The 22,777-nt window shown below is 42.0% G+C and overlaps 2 protein-coding genes across 3 annotated transcripts in view; one reads left to right on the forward strand and one right to left on the reverse strand.

The window, feature by feature from the left end:
• Nucleotides 1-22,777, reverse strand: part of efna1a (ephrin-A1a) — a 46,110-nt gene that overhangs the window by 2,754 nt on the left and 20,579 nt on the right. The window contains exons 1-2 of one of the 2 annotated variants that reach the window (XM_077549279.1): nucleotides 16,265-16,593; nucleotides 1,209-1,504 (exon numbers count right to left, since the gene is read on the reverse strand). In XM_077549279.1, the coding sequence (XP_077405405.1) occupies nucleotides 1,209-1,504; nucleotides 16,265-16,362 (394 nt within the window). In that variant the 5' untranslated portion in view covers nucleotides 16,363-16,593. Of the gene's footprint in view, nucleotides 1-1,208; nucleotides 1,505-16,264; nucleotides 16,594-22,777 lie in introns of those variants that run through there. The other variant, XM_077549278.1, reaches the window with a different exon arrangement.
• On the forward strand, nucleotides 153-3,501 carry LOC144037649 (uncharacterized). The gene is made up of 4 exons (XM_077549280.1): nucleotides 153-179; nucleotides 355-368; nucleotides 3,052-3,173; nucleotides 3,255-3,501. Exons 1-4 carry the CDS (start codon nucleotides 161-163, stop codon nucleotides 3,406-3,408), a joined length of 309 nt encoding a protein of 102 aa, XP_077405406.1. The 5' UTR covers nucleotides 153-160; the 3' UTR covers nucleotides 3,409-3,501.

Raw genomic sequence — 22,777 nt, forward strand, 5'->3', positions numbered from 1 at the left:
TGCGCAGATAGCGTACAGTCAAGCTTAGAAAAACAGGAGACGGTTTGAGGTTTGGGAGGGCCACAGTTAAAGGCCAGACCGAAATTCGATTGGAAATGTGTGGGGTGACCTGCAGGGGGGCTGTGCCCTCGCACCCTGACAGATTTGGAGCACTCTTGCAATGGAGAGAGGCAAGACAGGTGGAAATTATATAGACCCCCTAAAAAACATTGTTTAGGTAGTAGTTTTAGTCTAAGCCAATTGGACAACTTGTGGTTATTTTCACTTGAATTGTATAGATTTGATGTGACGTTTTGGGGAAAATTATTTTTGAAAGAATCTATTTTTGCTTCCATTATTTTGCTGTCATTGAAGTTCTTAGTTTCAGGGTAAGTCGAGTGAACATTTTTTATTTTATTTATTTATTTTAAAAATAAATGTTATTATTTTTTGTGTAGGATTTTTTAATTGCGCAGGTTCAAATATAAATTTTTTTAATTTTCAAAATTGGCAAAAAATATTTTTAAATGATTTCGTTTTTTTTGGGGGGGGGCAGAAAAAAACTATTTTAATGGTTGCTGTTTTTTCTCACTTAGTTAAAAGGTATTGTATTTTTTTTCACCTTGACATAATGTTTGCTTTTATTTTTGAACATTATAGTTTCCAAAATTCTACTTGTTATGAAATTATGTACACTTCTTTCATTTTATTAAAACTGCTATTTTAACAGATAATTTTTCCAACTGTGCAATAAAAAAATGGGTTTGTCCCTTAACGTGTGTATTTTTCAAATAAATTGTTCATTTTATAATTAAAACAATATTTGGATAATTTGTCTAAATTTATCATGATGTCATTTTTATAAACATCGGAAATACAAAAAAAAGTATCATATTCAAATCATTTTAACATTAGAACCCCCCCCCCCTTTTTTTTTTTTTTTTACATACTATAAAAATAATGTGTAAAAAAACTGGAAAAATTGCATTTTAGAGCCCAGACCTAAATCCAATAGAAAATCGGGGGGTCTAGCACAAGAAATGCCCTCGCACCCTGACAGGTTTCGAGCACCCCTGGAAGGAAGAAAATTCTTCTTTTAGTTCTATTATTATTATTATTATTGTTATTATTATTACTGACCAATTTGTTTATTTTTTTGTTGAAACAATTTCCCAACACTTGATGAATTTTTTCCCCAAAAATAATAATGTACTGTAATGTTCACTTACAGATATAATAGTAGCTTTCTCCTTGTCGGAACTCCTTCCCGAGGGTGAAGGGCGTGAAGCGCTGGAACTTTTCGGAGAACTTCTCGGGCCCGTGCGGCGCGAACGGGTGTCCGCACTCCCAACGCATCTGGTCGTACGACTGCGGCTTGCAGTTCTCGTAGTCCTCGCGTTCCACCATGTAGAGCACGTAGCGCTCGGCGTCCAGCAGCGGCACCTCGCCCTGCGGGTAGTGCGGGCACACGATGTCCAGGTAGTCGTTGAGTCGCACCTCCACGGCGTAGTCGTCCCATAGAAAGCTGGACGCCAAAAAGGGAGACGATCAATAACATCCATCTCTTTGTTCACACTCGTAAACAGACAGTTAATCAAATCAAGCACTTCACTATTAGCTAGCGTGTTTCACGCTAAGATCGCTAATACAAAGCAAACAATACGTGTTAGCATTAAAGATTATATGCTATATTGTTTGTGTTTATATGTTGCTAAACTGTTTGTGTTCGAACATCCATTGCTAAAAGTGTTACAACAACGCTACCTAAATGCTACTTGGCTACATGCTAATTCATGAATTTATAAAACCCCAAGATACCCGAACAGGACATAAGAAAATAGGCTGGCCTCCAAAAAGGGGATGTTTAGTCACCCTATGCTATATTGTTTGCATCATGTGTTGCTAAACTGTTTGTGTTCAAATATCCATTGCTGAAAGCGTTACCGAGATGCTACTTGTTAGCCTGGTGCTTCCCATTTTATGTTAGCATTAAGCTAGCAGACTTTAGCAACTTAGTGGCATTTTAGTCATTTAGCGTTAACCACATCGTCACGAAGATGCTACGTTAGCTTGTAAATGGCGTTTCCTATTATGTGTTAGCATCAAAGATAACATGCTATATTAGGGTGACCATTTCCCCAAAAAAGAGGACACTTGCCCCGCCCTTGAAATTGTGGGTAACAGTCGCAGTTACACAGTGTACTTCACCTTCTATTAGTCACGCAATGCCAACCGGACATGAATTCATGAATTTATAAAACCCCAAGATGCCCGAACAGGACATAAGAAAATAGGCTGGCCTCCAAAAAGGGGATGTTTAGTCACCCTATGCTCTATTGTTTGCATCATGTGTTGCTAAACTGTTTGTGTTCAAATATCCATTGCTGAAAGCGTTACCGAGATGCTACTTGTTAGCCTGGTGCTTCCCATTTTATGTTAGCATTAAGCTAGCAGACTTTAGCATCTTAGAGGCATTTTAGTCATTTAGCGCTACCACACCGTCACAAAGACACTACATGTTAGCTTGTAAATGGCGTTTTCTATGATATGTTAGCATTAAGCTAGCAGACTTTAGCATCTTAGAGGCATTTTAGTCATTTAGCGCTACCACACCGTCACAAAGACACTACATGTTAGCTTGTAAATGGCGTTTTCTATGATGTGTTAGCATTAAGCTAGCAGACTTTAGCATCTTAGAGGCATTTTAGTCATTTAGTGCTACCACACCGTCACAAAGACACTACATGTTAGCTTGTAAATGGCGTTTTCTATGATGTGTTAGCATTAAGCTAGCAGACTTTAGCATCTTAGAGGCATTTTAGTCATTTAGCGCTACCACACCGTCACAAAAACACTACATGTTAGCTTGTAAATGGCGTTTTCTATGATGTGTTAGCATTAAGCTAGCAGACTTTAGCATCTTAGAGGCATTTTAGTCATTTAGCGCTACCACACCGTCACAAAGACACTACATGTTAGCTTGTAAATGCCGTTTTCTATGATGTGCTAGCATTAAGCTAGCAGGTCCCAACGCCACCCGTCTCCGGTCTCACTCCCTCTCATTCCCACCAGGCGAGGCGAGAAGACGAAGAGTCAGCCTGTCTGCCTCCCCTCGACTCCTCCACCTACTTTTACGACGTCAACTCCGCTTCCTGCCTCCTCCAAAGGAGACAAAGTAGCTGCGTCAAAATTGGGTAAGGTAAAACCTTTATTTTTGTTTTGGGCCTCTGGGCCCGCCGAGTTATTATGTGTTTATCTGCGTGGACTTTTCACAGGAAAGAATTTGGGGCTTCCTCCTTCGCATTGACGGAGAGACTGCTGCTCTCCTCCCACAGCTCGTCATCTGTCAGCGGCGAGGAAGTGGAGCCTCGCGCTCTTCCCAGTGAGCCCCATCCATCAACAACCTCAAGCAGTAGCCACCACCATTAACGCACAATGAAGCCCTCACGCGCACACGCACACACACACACACACACCTCCCACTCTCCCTTGCCGAGCGATGCCTATCAGTTTACCGTCTTCCTACTGTACTGGATCACCAGGAGGTCCCCGAGGGTGGATGAATTGGACAGATTTTAAATATTTACACAACAGGCACCGGGGACGGGCGACCGGTATCGCTTTCTGTTGCTCTTGCAATGAATACGCGTCGGCCGGCTTGTCAACGCTCCAGCAGGATTTTAATCACATCTTTAGATCTTAAAAGGGCTTTTTTTTGAGCCATCCAGATCGGGCTCGGGGACTCAAAATGAGTCCCTGGGTGATTGGATGAAGCGGGGGGGGGAGCTCGGACCCGCGAGATGGACGTACAAGTCTGAAAACAGATAAAAACCTCAAAGGTCAAAAGTCTAAGGTGCGATTGCTATAACGACCATGTGTAACTAGGATGCAATCCAACATAGCGCACGGATCTCTACCAAGACCAAACTGTAATTAAAAATGTATGTCCTGTCCTATATGTTGTTCATGGAGGACAGATCAGAGGGTTCCAATCATATCTTTCAATCATCATATCTTTAGATCTTCAAGATCATAAACTACTGCCGGCCTACTTCATATTATAACAATGTTGCAATTTTTTGTTTTTTCCCTCGTTTCCTGTTACCCTCCATCAATGCCATTTTTTTTTTTCACCATTCCTAAAGGGTCCATGTAATCATATTCATTTGACTGCTTAGATACAGTGTATATAAAAAGTCTACACACCCCCGTTCAAAAAAAAATGTGCTATAAAAAAAAACGAGACAGAGATCGATCATTTCAAAATATTTCCACCATTAATGTGACCTATAACCTGTACAATTCAATTGAATTAAAAACAATATTTTACAGAAAAAAAACTAAACGGTTGGATTAATGTGGTTGCACAAGTGTGCGCACCCTCTTATCGCTGCGGTTGAGGCTCATGTTAAATGGGAGTCAGCATTTGAAGGGCTTCCGATTAGCCTCAAAGTTCAGCTGTTCTAGCAGGCTCTTTACGACATGTTTTGCATACTTTGCACACTTTTTTGCAGTTACTAAATAACTAGCAAAGTAACTGTAACTAAGTAGCTAGTAACTTAGAGCCCAGTGGATATTAGGTAAATATTTAAAGTCTGTCCAGATATGCAAATAGTTACAGCTTTCAGGACATTTTTGCTTAATTTACTGCTTCAGTTACTTAGTTACTAATTAACTGTAGGAAAGTAAATGTAATTTAGTAACTAGTAACGTAATGCCTTGTCTGTCCAATTGCTTAGTTACAGTTACAAAATAGTAATTGTATTAAAGTAATTGTAACTAAGTGACTAAAAGCAAAGTAAGCGAAAACAAAATGTCAAGAAAAGCCTACTAGAACAGCTGTAGTTCATTTGGGGTTAATCAGAGGCACTTTAAATGGTGGAAGGTGTTTGCTTACTGGCATTTAACTTGAGTTTGAATCTGGTCATCGTCTTATTTTCTTGTCTTTATCGTCATACACATCTTATTTTTCTACTTCTATGTCTTATTTTATCCTCTTCAGAATCAGCCCCCCCAAAAAATATGCTTGTTCTTGGCTTCATGTTGTTTTTCCTGGCGGACTACCCAAGGTGGCATCCAGCATTTGCGCCTGTGTGACACGCTCCAGATGCCCCGGACGGGCCATGAAAGCACGCACGGCTCCTGTGTCTCGTTAGCTGGTGGTTTTTGTTTTGTTGCCAGAGGTCTCCCGGGGCGCGTCCCCTCGGCGGACCAGAACAGACGCCGCGGCTCCAACCGAGACTCGCAGTTCCTTGCAGCCGCTTGACTGCGCTGCCTTCACGCCTGATGAGCAGATTAGCCGGCTGGAGACTGGGGGGGGCGTGTTGATGATAGGTGTAGCAAACTTAAGACGGGACGCGGTAATGATCCTTCTTGCTCGGGCGTCGGCCTCGTTGGCACTTTCCCGCCACGCTCTGTTTACCCGATCCGAGTGTTTTGACCGCCGGCGCTTTCAATCCCAGTCGAATCGATAACACCATTGAGCAAACACTCTTGTTTGCTCTCTGCCTGACAAGGTTATCATCCCCCAACCCCCCCACCCCTGCAAATACTGAACACAAACAAACAAACCCCCTCCCCTACCCATGCCTGGTTTCCAACCGGCTTCAGTATGGTCCCAATGTGTTGGTCCGAAGGGGGGTGCAATTAAAAGACAAAAAAGGGTATTAACTCTTTGACTGCCAAAAACGTTAAATAACGTTTAGTAAAATCCTATGGAGGAGTGCCAAAGACGTTAAAAGACGTTTTTTTGTCAAAACAGAGGTGAAACTAACCATTTTCTGTTGTTGATTACTGAAAAACGGAATAAGGTAGAAACTAACTTTTTTTTTCTGATGAAAGATAAGAGTCCAATCTTTCATTTGGTAGTATGTGTGTTTCCATAGTCCAAACACATAATTTTCTGTGGACCTTGAAAGATCAGTCAAAAATGCTTAAATCGGCTGGCACCCACGGTATCCCTTTTCTGAAAACGTCTGGCAGTCAAAGAGTTAAAGTCGCCCTGGAGGGGGGTAATTATGCCCACTTCTCAGCCCCTTTAGGCTGTGGAAATAGGGTGGGGTGGGGGGGGGGGGGTATAGGGCTGCAGGAGGAGGGGAAGGGGAGAGGGGGTCAAAGGGCATTAAATTTGGGGATGGATGGCTTTTGAAGTTTCTCTCTGTGGGACTTCTGTGAGTGAGTGCTACAGTTATCAATAGCCACTGTTTCATACTGACTCCACACCAGGGGGAGGCTGGCTAGCCCCCCCCCCCCCATTCCTCTTTTATTAACGGCAAATAGGCTTAATTACCCGGTTGCCTTTTGTTCTCCCCCGTAACACCTCGCCATTGAACCACTCCGCATCATCAGCTTAATTAACTGATCGGGATAGCGCACTTCAAAAGGGGCGGCTTAGCTTTTTTTGCCAAAGGGTTTAAGCTAACAAATGTGCGTCTGTAAAGTCCCTCGCTGTGTGTGTGTGTGTGTTTGCCATGATAAGCTGCATAATAAAGCGAAAGTAATGTCAGGTGGTCAAGAACTAATTTGGTCAAAAACAAACGGATGCACAGCTAAAATGGGTTAAAACAACAGGGAAATTTGACTTGGCAAGATTTCTTCGAACAAGTAACCATAGCTAGCCTAGCTAGGGTAATTTTACACCATATACACAGAATTATTATTTTTATTATTTTGAAGACAAACTTACTCATAACCAACATCAATAAGTAATGAAAACATAGGTAATGAAATGGTTTGCTTGAATGGCAGACAAAGACCAAGCATGTCGTTAGCTTAATAGCATAATTGCCTATGCATTTTAAACTTACGAAACACAATAAAAAAATAAAAAAAAGCTATATGCTTGTTAATTTTTTTTCGTTTTTTTCCCATGGTCATGGTAATCTATAAAAGACTGAACCGAGGCAACTGGAATCTTTCGACTTTGTTTTTGAAAAGTGTTCGTAATTATGCTAACATGCTAACAATATTTAGCTACTTTTAGGCATTTCATCCTGGTGAGATTTTAGTTTTTGCGGCATGCAAGGCAGAAGGAATTCCTGATTTACTGGAAGTTCTTCAGGAGAGTTCTAATCTCCCCTCTTTAATCTCGCCGGCCAGTGTTTGGCTTTCTTCACCACCTCCTTTCATCCGTCCGTTAGCCTCTCATCTCGGCACTCTGGCGCTCGGCGGAATGTCGGACGGATCAAAAAAAAAAACGCTCGGACAATTGCCGAGTCAGCGACAGAAGGATTTGCGAGGAGGCTACAATCCCACAGGCGAGCTGGATCGATTCTTATTTTTTATTAATCTGAAGGCCACCGACCACCCAAACATGATTGTTTTCATCCCCGGGCTTTTACACTCGCCATTAATGTGATTTGAAAGGTGAATGGCCTACATTGCGGATGAGTGAACCCGGAATGTAGGTGGTGGGGGGGCGAAAGGGGTTGAAGGCGGGGGGGACCACCTAATCGTCTCATCCAAGCTTGGATTACTGGCTGGTGCAGAAGCCAGGCTCAGTCCATTGAGTGGCACCAGACCCTGCTTAATGTAGAGGGGCGGGGCGGGCTTAGAGTTGCACAGTAAGGCCCAAAACTGGGTACAGCAAATTGACTAAGGGTACGTTTACACATCAACACCAAAATAAAAACAATTGTCAATGTCATGTGCATGCCAGGCCACTAGGTGGCAATGTCACGTTGTAAAGAAACATAACAGTTTCGTACTTAGCATAATAGCATATACCGTCGTATGTGGGTTGTGGAACATTTGTACGCTTAACATGACGTTGAACGAAAAAAGCTCCAAAGCTCACGTAACTGAACACCTAAAAGTATTATTTATTGGACTCGAGATTTTTTTTTATGCGAGTACATAATCAGAGCGAAGGACGCGGTATCAGAGAGAAAAGTAGTCCCGAAGGCCGTGTAACTGGGTCTTTATCAATCACTGCCACTCGCCTCCCTCCCACTCGCTGTCCCCCTTCCATCACTCCATAAGCACGCAAGATCCCCACCCACCCCAGAGTGTCAACTCCGACCCCCAGCACTCCCCACGCCACACCGCCTGAGCCAATCGCGAGCTGACTCGGCTGGTATTCCAAAAATGCAACTTTCTCCTGCCCACTGTTTGCTAAGACGAACGCACAATGTGACGTGGGCACATGCCTGGTGGTCGTCATGGGAACAAACGCGCTCCTTTGACTTCCTTTTGAACATAATATTCTGGCGGACGCTCTTTGTGTGACTTCCCGCGATCAATTTCAATCTGCTTTCTCTGTCATTCCACCTTTTGTCTGATGGGTTCATCAGTTATTCCGCCCGCGACTTCCGCCCAAAGGGGATGAACACAAAGCGTTGGGGACGGCGGAGAAATAATTGGCTGATTCCACGGGCTCTGGCGGAGGCTTAGATGAATACGCATGCTCTTTTGCAACGGAGTCACACACTGTCTCTCGGAGACATTTGTATCTTATGAAAAGAGTTTGCGGCAGAAAAGGTCAGCGCTGACATCACATTGCTCAGGAAGCAAATATATCGATTTGGCCGAATCGATTCGGCGCAACAAAAAACTTGCTCACTGTTGCTGCTCTGGCAAACACAGCCTGAGCCCGGGAGTTATGATTTCCTTAGGGTAGGCTTCACGGTATTAAAAGGGAACATAAGATGTGTCCACAATTTTAAATGGTCCCCAGGTGTCTTAGTAACATCTGTGACATTCGCCAAAATGCAACATGCTGTGTCGCGCCATACAACGGAGCAACCACCAACCGTGAGACGCTAAATGCGGTGATAACCCCAATTCCAAAAATAAAAATTGCAATATAATAAGTCCAGCCAATTTCTATAGGGTAAGCTCGCCCCAAAAATCAGATCACTTTGGCTGAGAGACCCTGGATTGGTCGCCAGCCAATTGCAGGGAACATCTAGAGACGATCAGTCACGCTTCACATGGTCAATTTAGAGTCTGCATGTTTTTGGAATGTGGAAGGATGCCGGAGTACCAGATGCAAACCTACGCCCAGAAAGGCCGCATCCAAAATTCAAACCCTGAAACTCAAAACTATGAAGCAGACTCATCCATAATGGCGGCACCATAATACTAACAGTGATAAATATTACCGGGTTTTATGGGTAAACTATAAACCTTTCATCCCTAAGGAGCGACTTCCATTACCGGTGGAAAATGTAGCCGGAGTAGCTCTCACTTCCAGACGGTGATGATACAGTTTTGCCGGTGGGTGATAGAAGCTCAACGCTGCACGTTTACACAATAAATGAAACAATGTCTCATATTTACTCAACGACACAAGATAATATCTGATCGCCCCGTCTGGCTAATTCGAGATTAGCGCCGCAATCACACGGCTGTTTACAAAGCGAGCCCCTTCTTCTTGCTCCTTGCTGTGTGGGACCAAGCCAGAAGGGGAAGTCTGGTGCCTAGATAAGGAAGAGACAAGAGGATGGGCAGGAGGGGGGTGGGGGGGTGGAGGCCAAGGAGGAGACACCCGGGATCCCAAATAGAGACGAGGCAAATCTGACAAGCAAGTGAAGGCTGATTCCAGATGGCCCTCATAGCTCGACAATGGCGCATCCGTCTTGAAAAAAAAACAACACAAAAACAATCGATGTCTATGAATCACCACTAATCTACGGCAAGGATTTAAACAGCCTGGGAAACAGTCGCTCGACTCTCTTATGTACTCGCACTGAGCAAGACGTGTGAGAACAACCATTGTTTACGCCGCAGACAGGATACGCACTTTTCCCGGGAAAAAGGACGGGGACGGAAAGCCGAGGCAGGCACCTCGCGGGGGGGGAAACACGTAGCAGACTTTGCCACGGCTAAACAGTAAGCCGGCGACAAGGAAGCAACCTTTGGCCTGATTCACTACCCGGCGAGATCCAGAAAAACAACAGCGTACCATCAGTCAGCCCGTAAGAGACGATTACATCCGTTTGACAAGCTCCAGCACAGATTGAATTCATCAGACAGATTGCAGAGGCAGATTAAGCGGAGCGGGGCGGACAATGCGGGTGAAAGATGGGGAGAGTCTTAGGAATTTTCAGACAGGACTGGGAAAGAGGGAAATGGGGGGGGGGTGGTTGAGTGCTTAAGTCAGAACAGTGGGACGTGTTTTGGAAGAGTATCGCTTTGGGCTACTGGGAAATCATGCAACTTCCTTATCTGTGGCTGCTTTCACACTGCGTTCCCACTCAACTGGCGTATCGGAGGAGTAATCTCAGAGCCGGGACACCGTCAAGATCGATGGTCTACCTTGATCGTTCATTTAAAAGGCCAATTCTTTCAACAACTTTCAGCTACGTCTCTATACAGTCGCAAGGCTCGCAAGAATGAAGACGACATTGTTTTAACAGACCGTGTCTTGCTAGAAGTTTTCAGTGATATTGCAACATATTGTCGATGTTCTCCTACCAGATCGATTCTTGCATTATAGACATTTTTTTTTAAATCAAAAATGGCAAATGTAGGTCCAGAAAGAAAAAAGCCCTGTCAGGTGCAGGTGCTTCTACTCAACCGGCAGGTAAGTGGCTAGAGCCAAATGGTGGCGTTTTTTTTTTTTTTTTACTTTCTGTACCTGGATTTGCCACCTCTGTTCTTACTAGTTCTTGATAGATATTACACATTATGAACATTTTAATTCTTCATATTAACCTTGTCGAAATGTTTTGTGTCCTGAGCAGAGCAGATGATGTTGATCTCGTATGGTCTGACCTTAGGCTGGTACACATTGATTGGTCCAAAATTCCTTGTTTTATTTTGTACACGCACATTTCGGTCTTGAAAACAAAATTTGCTTTGAAATAACACACACACACACACTCTTTACTTTCTTCATCAGTCACGGCCACCGTAAATTTGGCTCAACTTGTTTGTGAGATTTTGTTATGGGGAAAAATAGAACCTTCAACTATATAGCATATTCAGTCCTGAACACACACCCAAATTTGACTCTGTTTTCGCCATCGCTCACGGAAAAGTACCAGAGAGTTTGTTTTGTCTACAAATGAAAGAGAGGAGGTCTTTTTAACTATGAGAAACCGTTGTGCACGCGGAAGAGCTACATTTGACGCTCTGAATCCCACGATGTTTAAGTGATGATAGAGGCTGTTATCTGTCCAGAGATCTCTGATTGATTAAAAATCTTTTTTTGCAAAGGTGTATTTTTCTTACATTAAATCTATCTTCATTTTTGGAACACGCAAAGAGGACAAAATTCTAGATTCCTCTTCATTCTCCACTCGTTTTTCTTCAAAATATACATCACAACACAGTCAAGAATAATTGTGGCTACTTTGTTTTAACAAACCAAGTCATCCTCCAAGTTAGCACTGATTCTTGAGTAATTGACGTTATCTTCGTTAGTGACAGTCGACGTAGTACAGAGCAAATCATTGCAATTAAGAAATGAGGTCTTTCGATATATTTCTCCTCTGCATGAACAAGGCACACATGCGCATATTCGACAAATAAGACAAATAAGTGTTTTGTATTCATGATTTTTTTGGATCCTGGGACATCTGCGGCTCTACTTCAGCAACACACTCGAGAAGAAACCACAGACGTTCGGGTGAAAAGACCAAGAAGATTTGCTTAGGGGTTACTGGAGTGGCTTTTCAGAGTGCGGTGAAGTACGGAAGTTGAAAAGGGAAGGCAAAGCCTTCCGGGGGAAAAGTGCCTTGTGACTGATCACCACGGGTGCCAAGAAAACGCTAAGAAAATTCTACACCTCTCAGAAGGCTTCCCTCCTTTCCCTTCGCTCACACACTACCACGGAAATAATAGACTGAAAAGGGACAGCTTGTAAGGTTCAGATAAAAAAAAAGCTGGCAAAAAAAAGGGGGCCTGGAGAATGAGACTTTCCCAGAGGGCGGGTACCCTGAGTGGCGGCCCCGCATTCAAGGACCACCGCCGCGCCAGAATGACTGACAGATTGATAGAGGCCCGGGCCACTTCATCACACAGCGACCCCTGACCTCCAATCAGTCGCGCTGATTAGCATTCTCTTTCTGGCCGCACCGTGAAGACCGCTAGCCTAATTTGTATGGGAGCAAGGACAAAACAACGTCCATATTGAGTGGTTAAATGCTAAATTAATCCCTCACAGGGGTGAAACATACCTGGAATAACCTCGTTTGAGCCGATACCGCGAGAACATGATAACATTATGTAGTGGAGTGTAGACCTCTGCCAGGGATGACTACACCTGACATGCTAATCCAAGGAACGTTCCACATACTACACTCTTAAAAACATACTTCTCCAGAAAAAAAAAAAAATAAAATAAAAATAAAATAAAAAATAAAATTAAAAAAAAAAATTAAAAATAAATAAATAAATAAAAATATACTTCTCTTTTCTTGCAGTAAATACAGTAAGATAATTGCTAGTTTTTTTTTGTCAGTTTATGAGAATTTCAGAATCTAGGTAGCTCGTTAGCTAGGTATAGAAAGATAGCTAGTTTGCTATGTAGCTTGGAGAGAGAGCCCATTTGGCAACATTGGAGACTGCAGTAGCAAGTGGAAAGTCGAAAAAAGGGAAGCCGGCCAAGAAGAAGGTTTGCGGGGTGAAGGAGAGACAGGTACCGAGGAGGAGGAGGAGGTCTACTCGCGCGTTGTCAGCAAGAAAAAGAGTAAACAAGCTGCGGACGAGACGATTATTGCTTCACAATGTACGCTTCACAGAGATCCGAACGCGACGGTGTGTTAATGTGTATGAGAATGGGTGAGACACTCCTATCTACTTGTACATGCATACCACACACACACACACACACATCATACACACACGCACACTGGGCAGCCAACTTCTGGGAAACAACAAGTGCCCGCTGACTAAATAGTTCCTGGTCCGACACAAAGAGCTTTGCACGCTCATGTCGTAAAAAAGGTCAGGAAGTGCGGAAACTATTCAGGATTTCACCCCAAAACAAAAGTAGTCATTAAGCCGGCCTCGACCTTGGAAGTCGGCGGCGGCGTCCAAGCGCACAATTTGTGGCCAGCTCAACTTCTCAAACGAACAAGTGAAAGTGCGTGCGTGTGTGAATTTGAGTGTGTGTTTGCATGCTGCGTGTGAAGGGAAACAAGGCCTGTAAAAAAAAAAATAATAATAATCAACCTGAAATCAATCAAATCAGGGGTGGACAACCTATGGAAAGTGGGCCAAGTGCTGCCCCTGATGGCATCTAAACTGGCCCTACCAAGTAGCCTAATGCTAAAAACAAAACATGATTTTTATTGCTAGTTAGCTAGTGAAAAAACTTGATAGCCAGTGAACTAGGCAGGTCGGTTGATAGCTAGTTTGCTATAAGTAGAAAAATCACTAGGTACATTGATAGCTAGTTAGCTTTAAGAATAATTGGGTAAATACATTTTAGCTAGCTCTTTAAATTTTTGACAGCTAATTCACCACTTAAGATGCTAGCTTGTTAGCTGGTAGATAGTAAGAAAGATACTTTGATAGCGACATGTCTACGTAATTAAATAGATAAATGTAGTGTTGGTCTCGGACGACTGATAAAGAAAAGGTTCCCGAATCGCCACCCTTGAGTTAAGACGGATGACAGGTCTAATGCTCATGGATGAAACCATCCAGCGGGGAGGAGGCAGGGGAGCGTCAAGCATCAACACACACTATCGAGTAACAGGTCAGAGGGGCAACGCGATTGCCGGATCGGATAAAAGCGACAAATTAAAACTTTTTTTTTTCTTTCTGCGAATACAAAGGATTATGCGAGTCATCCAGGAAAAATAAAAACAGCGAGTTGCAAATGGGCGTCAGATTACAGTCACACAAGCGAAACAAAATCCATCTGGGACTCGATTCACATTTTCGCAGAAAGGCTTTTGCCTCTCCGGACTCGCTCTCTAGTCACGGATATGCATTTTTTTTTTGCTGTACAACATGGCTTCTCATATGTAGGAAATTAAACGGGTAATGGTGGTATTGGGGCAAGAATTACACAGTTACATTGCATTTTCACATTTTCCAAATTAAAGTTGTTTATGGACAGAAATCTAGGAAGACAAACTAGGTAAGTAGCTAGACTCGGAGAATCTGGAAATTCATATTGCAAGTTGGTATTTTGGCGAGCTAGTATATACAATAAGAGTTTAGTTGGTCTGTTTGTCCGACTACTAGAATCTGAAAATTCACAAGCAGGTTAAGTTGGATAACTACTGTAACCAGGTACTTAGTTAGATAGCTAGCATTATATGGCTAAGATCGAGAAAATCAATTATTTTTTTTCCCATGTGTGCAAAACAAAAGGTTATAAAGTTGGGATACTACTACTGAGAGGTTGCTCACAAGCAAGCTGGACAAAATACCAGAATGTGGGAACTGTCGTGGCAAACTAGTAAACTGGCAATATTGCGACTAGTTGGCTATAGTTAGACAAATAAGTTGATAATGCCAAAGTTCAACAACTGGCTAAGAATGATCAATTGTGTTGATGTGAAAAAAACTAAATTCGACAAAGATAAGAAAGCTACTAAAATGGCTACTTAGCTAGCTAACAGGCTAATCAGTTACTACAATTAGAAAATTCACAAAGATGGTATATGATATTTTGTGACATGATTTGGTCATAACACCTTTAAATTGTCTTTTTTTTTTTAGAGGGGGGTGCAAGGCTTAAAAAGTTTGTGAAACCCTGGGAAGACGTTTGTTTACTCCCCACGGCTCTAATTGACCCCCACTTATTCCGAGCAGCCCCTAACCCGGACAGTTTGGGCTCCGATTTCTCCCCCCGCCAACCTTGTCATCCATCTCCCTTTGCCCCCACCCCCCCACCCCCACCCACAGAGCGTGACCCACCGGGCAGGCCTCGAGTTACCCACTCGCTCTCTGTCGCCCGCCATTATTGCTCGCCCCGTCACCTGAAATATGACCACCCCCGCGCCGACCCGACAGCCGCGTAACCCCCCGCCCACCCCTTTCACTGATAGCTCTTGATTTGAAGCTTATTGGTGGGAGCGCACAGGGGGGGGGGGGGGGGCTGTCAAGTGAAGAGGATATTGCAAAAGATATTTCAACATGTTATGAGTCAGATTTGTAACGGCAAAAATATGAAACTGCGCAATGACACACGTGCACATCATTATCTTGCGGGAAATTGCTGCACTTTTTCAGAAAAAACAAGGCAAAGTCATCCGATTGCGTACAAGCAGGTAAAAGTGAAACACTGCTTCATGTCATTATGCTGACAAAAGCCATATGTTGTTGTCTGGCTACCGTACGAGACAACAATCCCGTTTTAGCAGTAGTAGACCAACCAAACATGTTAATTATGACGACGTACAAAAACATTGGAATTCTGCCGGTATTCCGCCTGGTGAATGTAAACACCATATCCCAAAATGACACATAATTATCCCCAAAAAGCACGTTGCATGACTGCTGCACGCAAAATAATCCACGTTTAACATGTTTAGTCCATTCATTTTAACAAGGAAGTCTCTATTAGTTGAACGTAAACACTGTCTGATAATGACCCAGAACCATCCAAAAAAAAAAGTGTGCACAAAAATAATCAAATCATAACATGTAAGAGGATAAGATACAAAAACTAGGATGTATTGCATTGCATGGATGTAAACACTGTAAGAGTATGCTCGCAAATACAAATAGGCACACAAATAATCCAATTTTAACACATTCAGTCAAACTAACACGACGATGACTAGATTAAAAAAAAAAATGGGACACATTTTTCTTCAGTATTTCACCACAATGACCTTTCTATAGCACATATTGCCACCCTGAAATGCAAATATTCACACAAATAATCCACTTGAAACAACTAAATCCAGCTTCATCGCGCCACATAGTCATATTTAGTCATAATTACGCAGAAATTACTTCACAAAAAGCAATTTTGACACAAAATAAATCATCAGCATGAAGCTGTTTAAAGCACCCTGTCGTGTAAACTCCAGCACACATGCGTGACTTTTTAAGCAGCTTTCTGCCCTCCAAACTTGCCTTCTACACACTAGCTTTGCTTATCACACATTGCGCAAGAGATTAAAATGTGCCATAATAATAATAACAGGTTCAAAACAGGGAATAAAAGGGGGAGGAGGGGAAGTGTGGGGGGGGGGGGGGGAGTTGAGGAGGAGGCGCCCTAAAGCTTTTTACATTATCATAACAACAGAAGCCAAATTGCTCGCGTCACAAATTCATTGCCTATGCAGGAAGGAAGACCACAAATAAATACGGTACAAGTTGCAACATGCAAACTGGCGCGTAAGTGCAGCGCTCGTAGACCGACCGGACTTACTTTTGGTTTGTGCCGTTCCAGAAGACGCTGTGGCGCTCGGACGAAGCCAAGCGGGCGCACACGCACGCCAGCAAGCCAACAATCCAAAGCAAATCCATGGTGGACCACACCGACGCGTGCACACGCACACGGACCCACACGCACGCGCGCCCGCTCGCTCAGGTAAGATTGTGCGCGGGGCAAACTTTCAGCTCTCGAGGGCGATTAAAGCACGAGTAGACGAAGAAGAGGAAAAAAAAGAAAGTCGTCAAAAAGATTCTCAAGAGTGGTTTAAAATGAACGAGCAGAGATTGTGTCAGCCACGCGGATCTGTAGTGAATGAGTGCGGGTGTCGGCGTGGCGGCTGATTTTGTTAAACGCCCACCGACAAAAGCCACGCCCTCTGCATGTCAGGCGGCCAATCAGAGGACGGTCCGAGAAGCGCGAGCTCCCGCAGGTTCTTGAGGATAATAAACTCGACGTGTTTACATCATTAAGACGGCATTGAAAAACATATTTTATGCAATTAATCTAATTTTTATTATTATATAGATGTAATATGTCATTATAAAAACATTACTTTTCGTTTTTTAACTCATGATAGTATACTATACATTATTGGATTGTGATGTGCATATCTACATAAATACATTTATACTTACACACATTTAAAACAGATATGTATTTACTTATTGACCATCATACTGTTTTTAACATTTAAATGTCCAAATATTCCATATTCATTAAAAAAAAAACAGGGATGTAGAAGTGTTAAATCTTACTGCCACCCACTGACATTTCCACTACAAGGTTTGATGTTGCCATCCGTGCAATATCTATATTACTGTAGTTGTAGCATTTCAGAACTACTGTATCTACTGTATATGGTGAGCTTATTAATTACATGTCAGGGGCTATATCTGAGGGGGGAAAAAAACACCACCGGTAAAAACGACAACCATAGCATATAGGAAATTAACCTTAGTAGGTGGGAAATGTTATGATGAATACAGTACATAAATATGTATGACATATTCGCATTCAAATGGCCAAGCAGAAGCTGAAATAAATGTTACATGTCTTTAAAAGTGTGTCAGCCGGTGTCCTTGAATGTATTGTGTTCCACTTTAGTATAAGTATAATGCTCATGATTGAGTCATGTTTGGGAAGCATCTGCCACACATATGCTGATTGCATGATTTCCTCCCCCCCAAGAGAATTGTGGAGAAAAAGCAATAACTCACAGCGAAAGGCGTGCATCGAGCCATTAAGCGGAAGCGTGTCGTCGTCAGATGCACGCCGAGACCCCCCGTACTCATTTTCACGTCCGTTGACATGGATAATGCGGCCCGAGCCGAGCCGCGTGGCCGGCGGGGTGTTTTTTTTTCTAAACGTACTTCTGCTTGACGTGACGTTTTATGTGCCGTGGCATTCAGAGGCGGCCGACCAACATCAACAAGGAAAAACACCGGGAAATGATTCTTATGAAAACACATTTACTGTAGATGGAACTGAGTGAAAGCGACGGCATATTTTTGCAGCCACTCAACACGGTTGATGTCAAACGCTCAACTTTGGTTTCCATCCGACCGCAGTGTTTTCTCACGCGCCTTGTCGGAGTCATTTTGATCACTGGCAAACTTAAGCCTGTATATGAAGTAACATTTATTTATTTTATTTAAGGCAATTAATATTTTTAATCATAATTAATCACATGATTTCAATAGTTAACTCACCATTAATCGCAAATTTTATATCTGTTCTAAATGTACAATAAATTTCTTCATACTCTTGTTAACATAAAAGTGGAAAAAACTGTTAAACTAAAAGAAATATGACTGCATCTTTTAGTCATTGATACAGTAATTTCATAATCATTCATAAAATTGCGTTAAAATTAAAAAGAATTACTGTACTGTAAAAAACGAGTGATATTGATTTGTGTTGAGGTCATTTTTCTGCCACTAGATGGCATAACTGCATTCGTATCACATTGTGACAGCTCAGTGCATTTTTTCTTTTCATATTAAGAGCGATCTAATCTTTAACATGAAGTAACTTGGTTGATGTTCTGCACATTTTTAAAAGTGCATAATACAACTTGACTCCAGTCTCCACAAATATATGCATCATTATTAAATTTACTATTGCTAAATTTTGACGTGGATGAGTCTGCTGCGTTGCGACTGGGATTTCCCCAGTACAGGCTTACAGGTAGTAAGGGGCGGCCATTAATCACACTTTGAAAAAAAAAAATTGTGGCATTAAAGAAGCTTTAAATTAACTCAAAATTAATGCATTAATTTTGACACCCCAAATGTATTTATCTATGTATGTAAGTATGTATGTATTTTTTTTTATTTATAAGTAAATTATTTATTTATTTATTTTTAAGTAAATTATTTATTTATTCATTCATTCTTAAGTAAAGTTAGTTTTTAAATTTTTGGTTTGTAGGTTAATATAAATGAACCAATCAAGAAGTTAATCTAGCAAAATTGCACTTGGTAAAAGGTACTTGATTTATATAACGCTTTTCCACTCGACAACTCATTCACCTACTTATGACGCAGCATCAGGAGCAACTAGCATGGGATCGAACCCAACCCACAACCTCTATGTTGGAAGACGACCATTCCACCACTGAGCCACGCCCCCCCCCAATTGTTGGTTTCTTCATAAAGTTTTTTTCTGGCTCGATTTTGTCTAAATGGCGCTCGTCGGCTTTAGCGCTTGAACTCGTCAGTTGTCACCGAGCCTTTCGCTGACGCTTTTGTTACACATTCCAGTCTTGTGCGGGTCTACAATCTTGTCCCTGACAATCCTGACACATCACTAGTCCTGCCTGTGGGGAAATAGAGACCGAAAGGAAAGAAATTGGCTTCTGGTTCACGCGTGCTTCGTACACATGACTAGCAGAGCTGCTCACAAAATCACCTATTCAAGTTTTTTTCCGGTGGAACCCATCACCAATGTGAGTTTTTTCTTCTCTTTCTGAGACAATCTTATATGCTGCCAAAGCACTGTTGAATAGGAAAGTAGTACATTCATTTGTATAATAAAAACAGACGGAGAAGTACGAACGTGCAAGCGTTGTAGTCAGACTGTGAGAAATCGATCGGTTCTCATGTTGTGAGGTGTGAATGTCACCAAGGTTACCAAATATAGCTTCCCCCGCCCGCTCAAGTACACGTGCATTTCCGTCCACTTAAAACGATTAATTGTAAAAGTAGCTTGGATGGATCGCAGGTGTCAGATACAACTACGGCCAGAATTTACATCAAATCTTCTTTTTTTTTTTCTAATTTTTTTTTACAATTTATGCAGGGAACCCATCCATCTGGTGCACAGGGGGGATCTCTATTTTCACACATTTATGTAATCTGCCTTCAGATAACAAAAAAAAAAAAAAAAGACAAAGCACTGCAGCAAATGCAGAAAGACACATATATATGCTAATTGCACACTATTGGATGTCAAGCGGGTCAGCGCAAGTAATGTGTTTGTATTCCGAGGGAAAAGCGCTCATCCCTCGCGGGTCCCTGGCTGAGTCCAATTGTTTTCTCTAGCTGAGGTGGGAAGATGAGAGGATGAGTGGGAGCGCGGGACGTAATTGTTATTTGCACTGCAATCAAACGGAATTGTTGCGGAAAAGCTTTGCAGCACAATGGAGAGATTGCTTGTTGGAAGCGATATCTGCAGCAATGGGCTACATTTATAATTGAAGAGCCTATCAAATATGGAATCAAAATGTAAAGTCGGACCAAACTTGGCAGCCCCGAGACATACTGTGATTATTTTTCAGCCTATAAACACGTAAACCTCATTCAACTGAAAACTTGACCCTCTTCTGTGGCTCCAAGATAAGATGAAAAATGTAGCAAGGGAACGTGACGGTCCATATGAATAAAGAATGTTCTTTTAGTCCATTTAAGCCAAAGTCATTAGATGATGTCATCCAAATTGCGCACTCAGTCATCCCGCCAGGAGGATTGAGTCAAATACAGAGAGTTTATCTACCATCTGCTGTGTTACCCCCAGGTCTTGCCTCATTCTCTCCTTCAAAATACTTAACCGAGACGATTAAAAGTTTTACGTACGCTCGTTCGTGCTGAATGGAGATATCTGAAAATACGGTAACGTGCATGCTAGGTTAGTTGTCGTCAGTTGAAAAAAATGCCAGATTGATCAAATGTATTTCCTGGAATCTGGTTCAAAACTGACTTTGACCCTTGTGAGTCCAACAACTCAGAAAATTGGTACGATTTCAGTCGTTTTGGGGAGGACAAGACCACATACAATGCTAATGCTAATCCATAATTTGAACAAAATCCAGAAACTGAACGGAAAGAGGCCCAATACAGAATTTCAGTCATTTTTGGTAGGACAAGCCCACATACAATGCTAATGCTAACGCTAATCCATAATTTGAACAAAATCCAGAACCTGAACAGAAACAGGACAACACAGAATTTCTGTCGTTTTTGGTAGGACAAGCCCACATACAATGCTAATTGCTAACGCTAATATATAATTTGACCCAAAATCCAGAACCCAAATAGAAAAAGGACAACAAAGAATTTCTGTCTTTTTTGGTAGGACAAGCCCACATACAATGCTAATGCTAATCCACAATTTGAACAAAATCCAGAAACTGAACGGAAAGAGGCCCAATACAGAATTTCTGTCGTTTTTGGTAGGACAAGCCCACATACAATGCTAATGCTAACGCTAACATATAATTTAACCCAAAATCCAGAACCCAAACAGAAACAGGACAACAAAGAATTTCTGTCTTTTTTGGTAGGACAAGCCCACATACAATGCTAATGCTAATGCATAATTTGAACAAAATCCAGAACCTGAACGGAAACAGGCTCAATACAGAATTTCAGTCATTTCTGGTAGGACCAGCCCACATACAATGCTAATGCTAATGCTAATCCATAATTTGACCCAGGACAACACAGGATGGAAAATGTGACAAACACGTCAAACTGAACGCATCAGTAAGAATTAAACAACGCTGACAAACAACGAGCGCTCAGGCAAGCTAGCGTTAGCATGATTTCGTTTGCGTTTCAAGTAGCAACAATTTGATTGTTATGTATTGTGACAAGTGCTTGATTTATTGGGTTAATTCCATCTCCATTCATTCGCACTGCTAGAAAATTAATTTCAAATCAGAACAAGTCAAGTCAAGAGTCCCCTGTAATTAGGTTTTCCTCCACCGCCATGTAAACACGCCGCCGCCCGTCCTCCATTTATGCTGCAGGAGCTCGTTTTCACTTTCCTGCTGCCTGCCTCTCAAGTTGGAACAATTACAGCAGAAGTGGCCCAGTCCTTTTGGCGCACGAACACAAACGCGGGTTGTCGTGTCGCCCTGTCATTACGCTCCCATCCCCAAACAACCCCGCCGCGTATTTACACCAACTGCGTCCGCTCGCTACCTGAGCCGCCATGTCGAGCAGCCGCCCATTGTTAGTCAATGCCAGCTCTGCGGGACGTGTTGCTGCGAATCGGAGTTCTATTCTTTGGCAACAATGGCCATGAAGTGTTTCCTGTAATTAGCATTGCACAGCTCTGCCTCTGATTATGAAATAGAGGCTGTGATGATGGTTTACCAGTGCATGTAAAGAACTGAATTTGGGGCACGCTGTTGCATGGAAATCAGGGTTAATTAAGGCCTTTTTTTGACCAATCCTGGAAATGATCATTAAAGTTTTCTGTCATCATTTACATTTCCACCAAATGTCATGTTGATTGGTGAAATTAATGTCAATAGCAATAAAAAAAAAAACAACAACTTCCAAATCCTCAAAATTATGACATTTTGATGTCACACCACCAATATTAACTCATTCACTGCCATTGACGGCTATAGACGTCAAAAATTCATTTGAACTATTTCTATTAGTTTAACATTTTTTATACTTTTGTTAACAAGAGTATGAAAACCTATTTTTTTATTGTACATTTAAAACAGATATAAAATTTGTGATTAATTGTGAGTTAACTAGCGAAGTCATGCGATTAAAAATTTCAATTGGAATTAATTGCATGACTTCAGTTGTTAACTCACGATTAATCACACATTTTATTTCCGTATTTCCCCCCAAAAATCTAGGTTTTCATACTCGTTTACAAAAGTGGACAAAAAATGTTAAACTAATAGAAATAGTTCAAATTAATTTTTGACGTCTGTAGTCGTCAATGGCAGTGAATGAGTTAAATGGCAAAGAGAAAAAATCTTGAGAAATTTACCCATCTGTCTCGTCACTTGCTTCCTATTGGAGGTGGGCATTAGTGATCCAACTCATGGTGTTCCACAGGGTTCAATTTTGAGGCCCCTGCTTATTTAGGTAAATTTCCCTAATTTCCTTGCCAAAGTACAAGCAGCGGAATTCACTCAAAATGGCCAACTTCCTGTTCAATTTCAAGAATAGATCCTTTTTCATGCGTCCTGCTATGACAACATTTTTGGGCATCTTTGGAATAGATCCTCAACAAGACAATTTATACCTGCCAATGATT

The sequence above is a fragment of the Vanacampus margaritifer genome, chromosome 17, assembly GCF_051991255.1.
Source record: "Vanacampus margaritifer isolate UIUO_Vmar chromosome 17, RoL_Vmar_1.0, whole genome shotgun sequence".
NCBI classification, from domain to species: Eukaryota; Metazoa; Chordata; class Actinopteri; order Syngnathiformes; family Syngnathidae; genus Vanacampus; species Vanacampus margaritifer.

Excerpts from the sequence above, each read along its gene's own strand:
- LOC144037649 (XM_077549280.1), top strand. Across the intron at positions 3,174-3,254 it reads AGTAGCTGCGTCAAAATTGG|GAAAGAATTTGGGGCTTCCT; the intron begins GTAAGGTAAAAC and ends GACTTTTCACAG.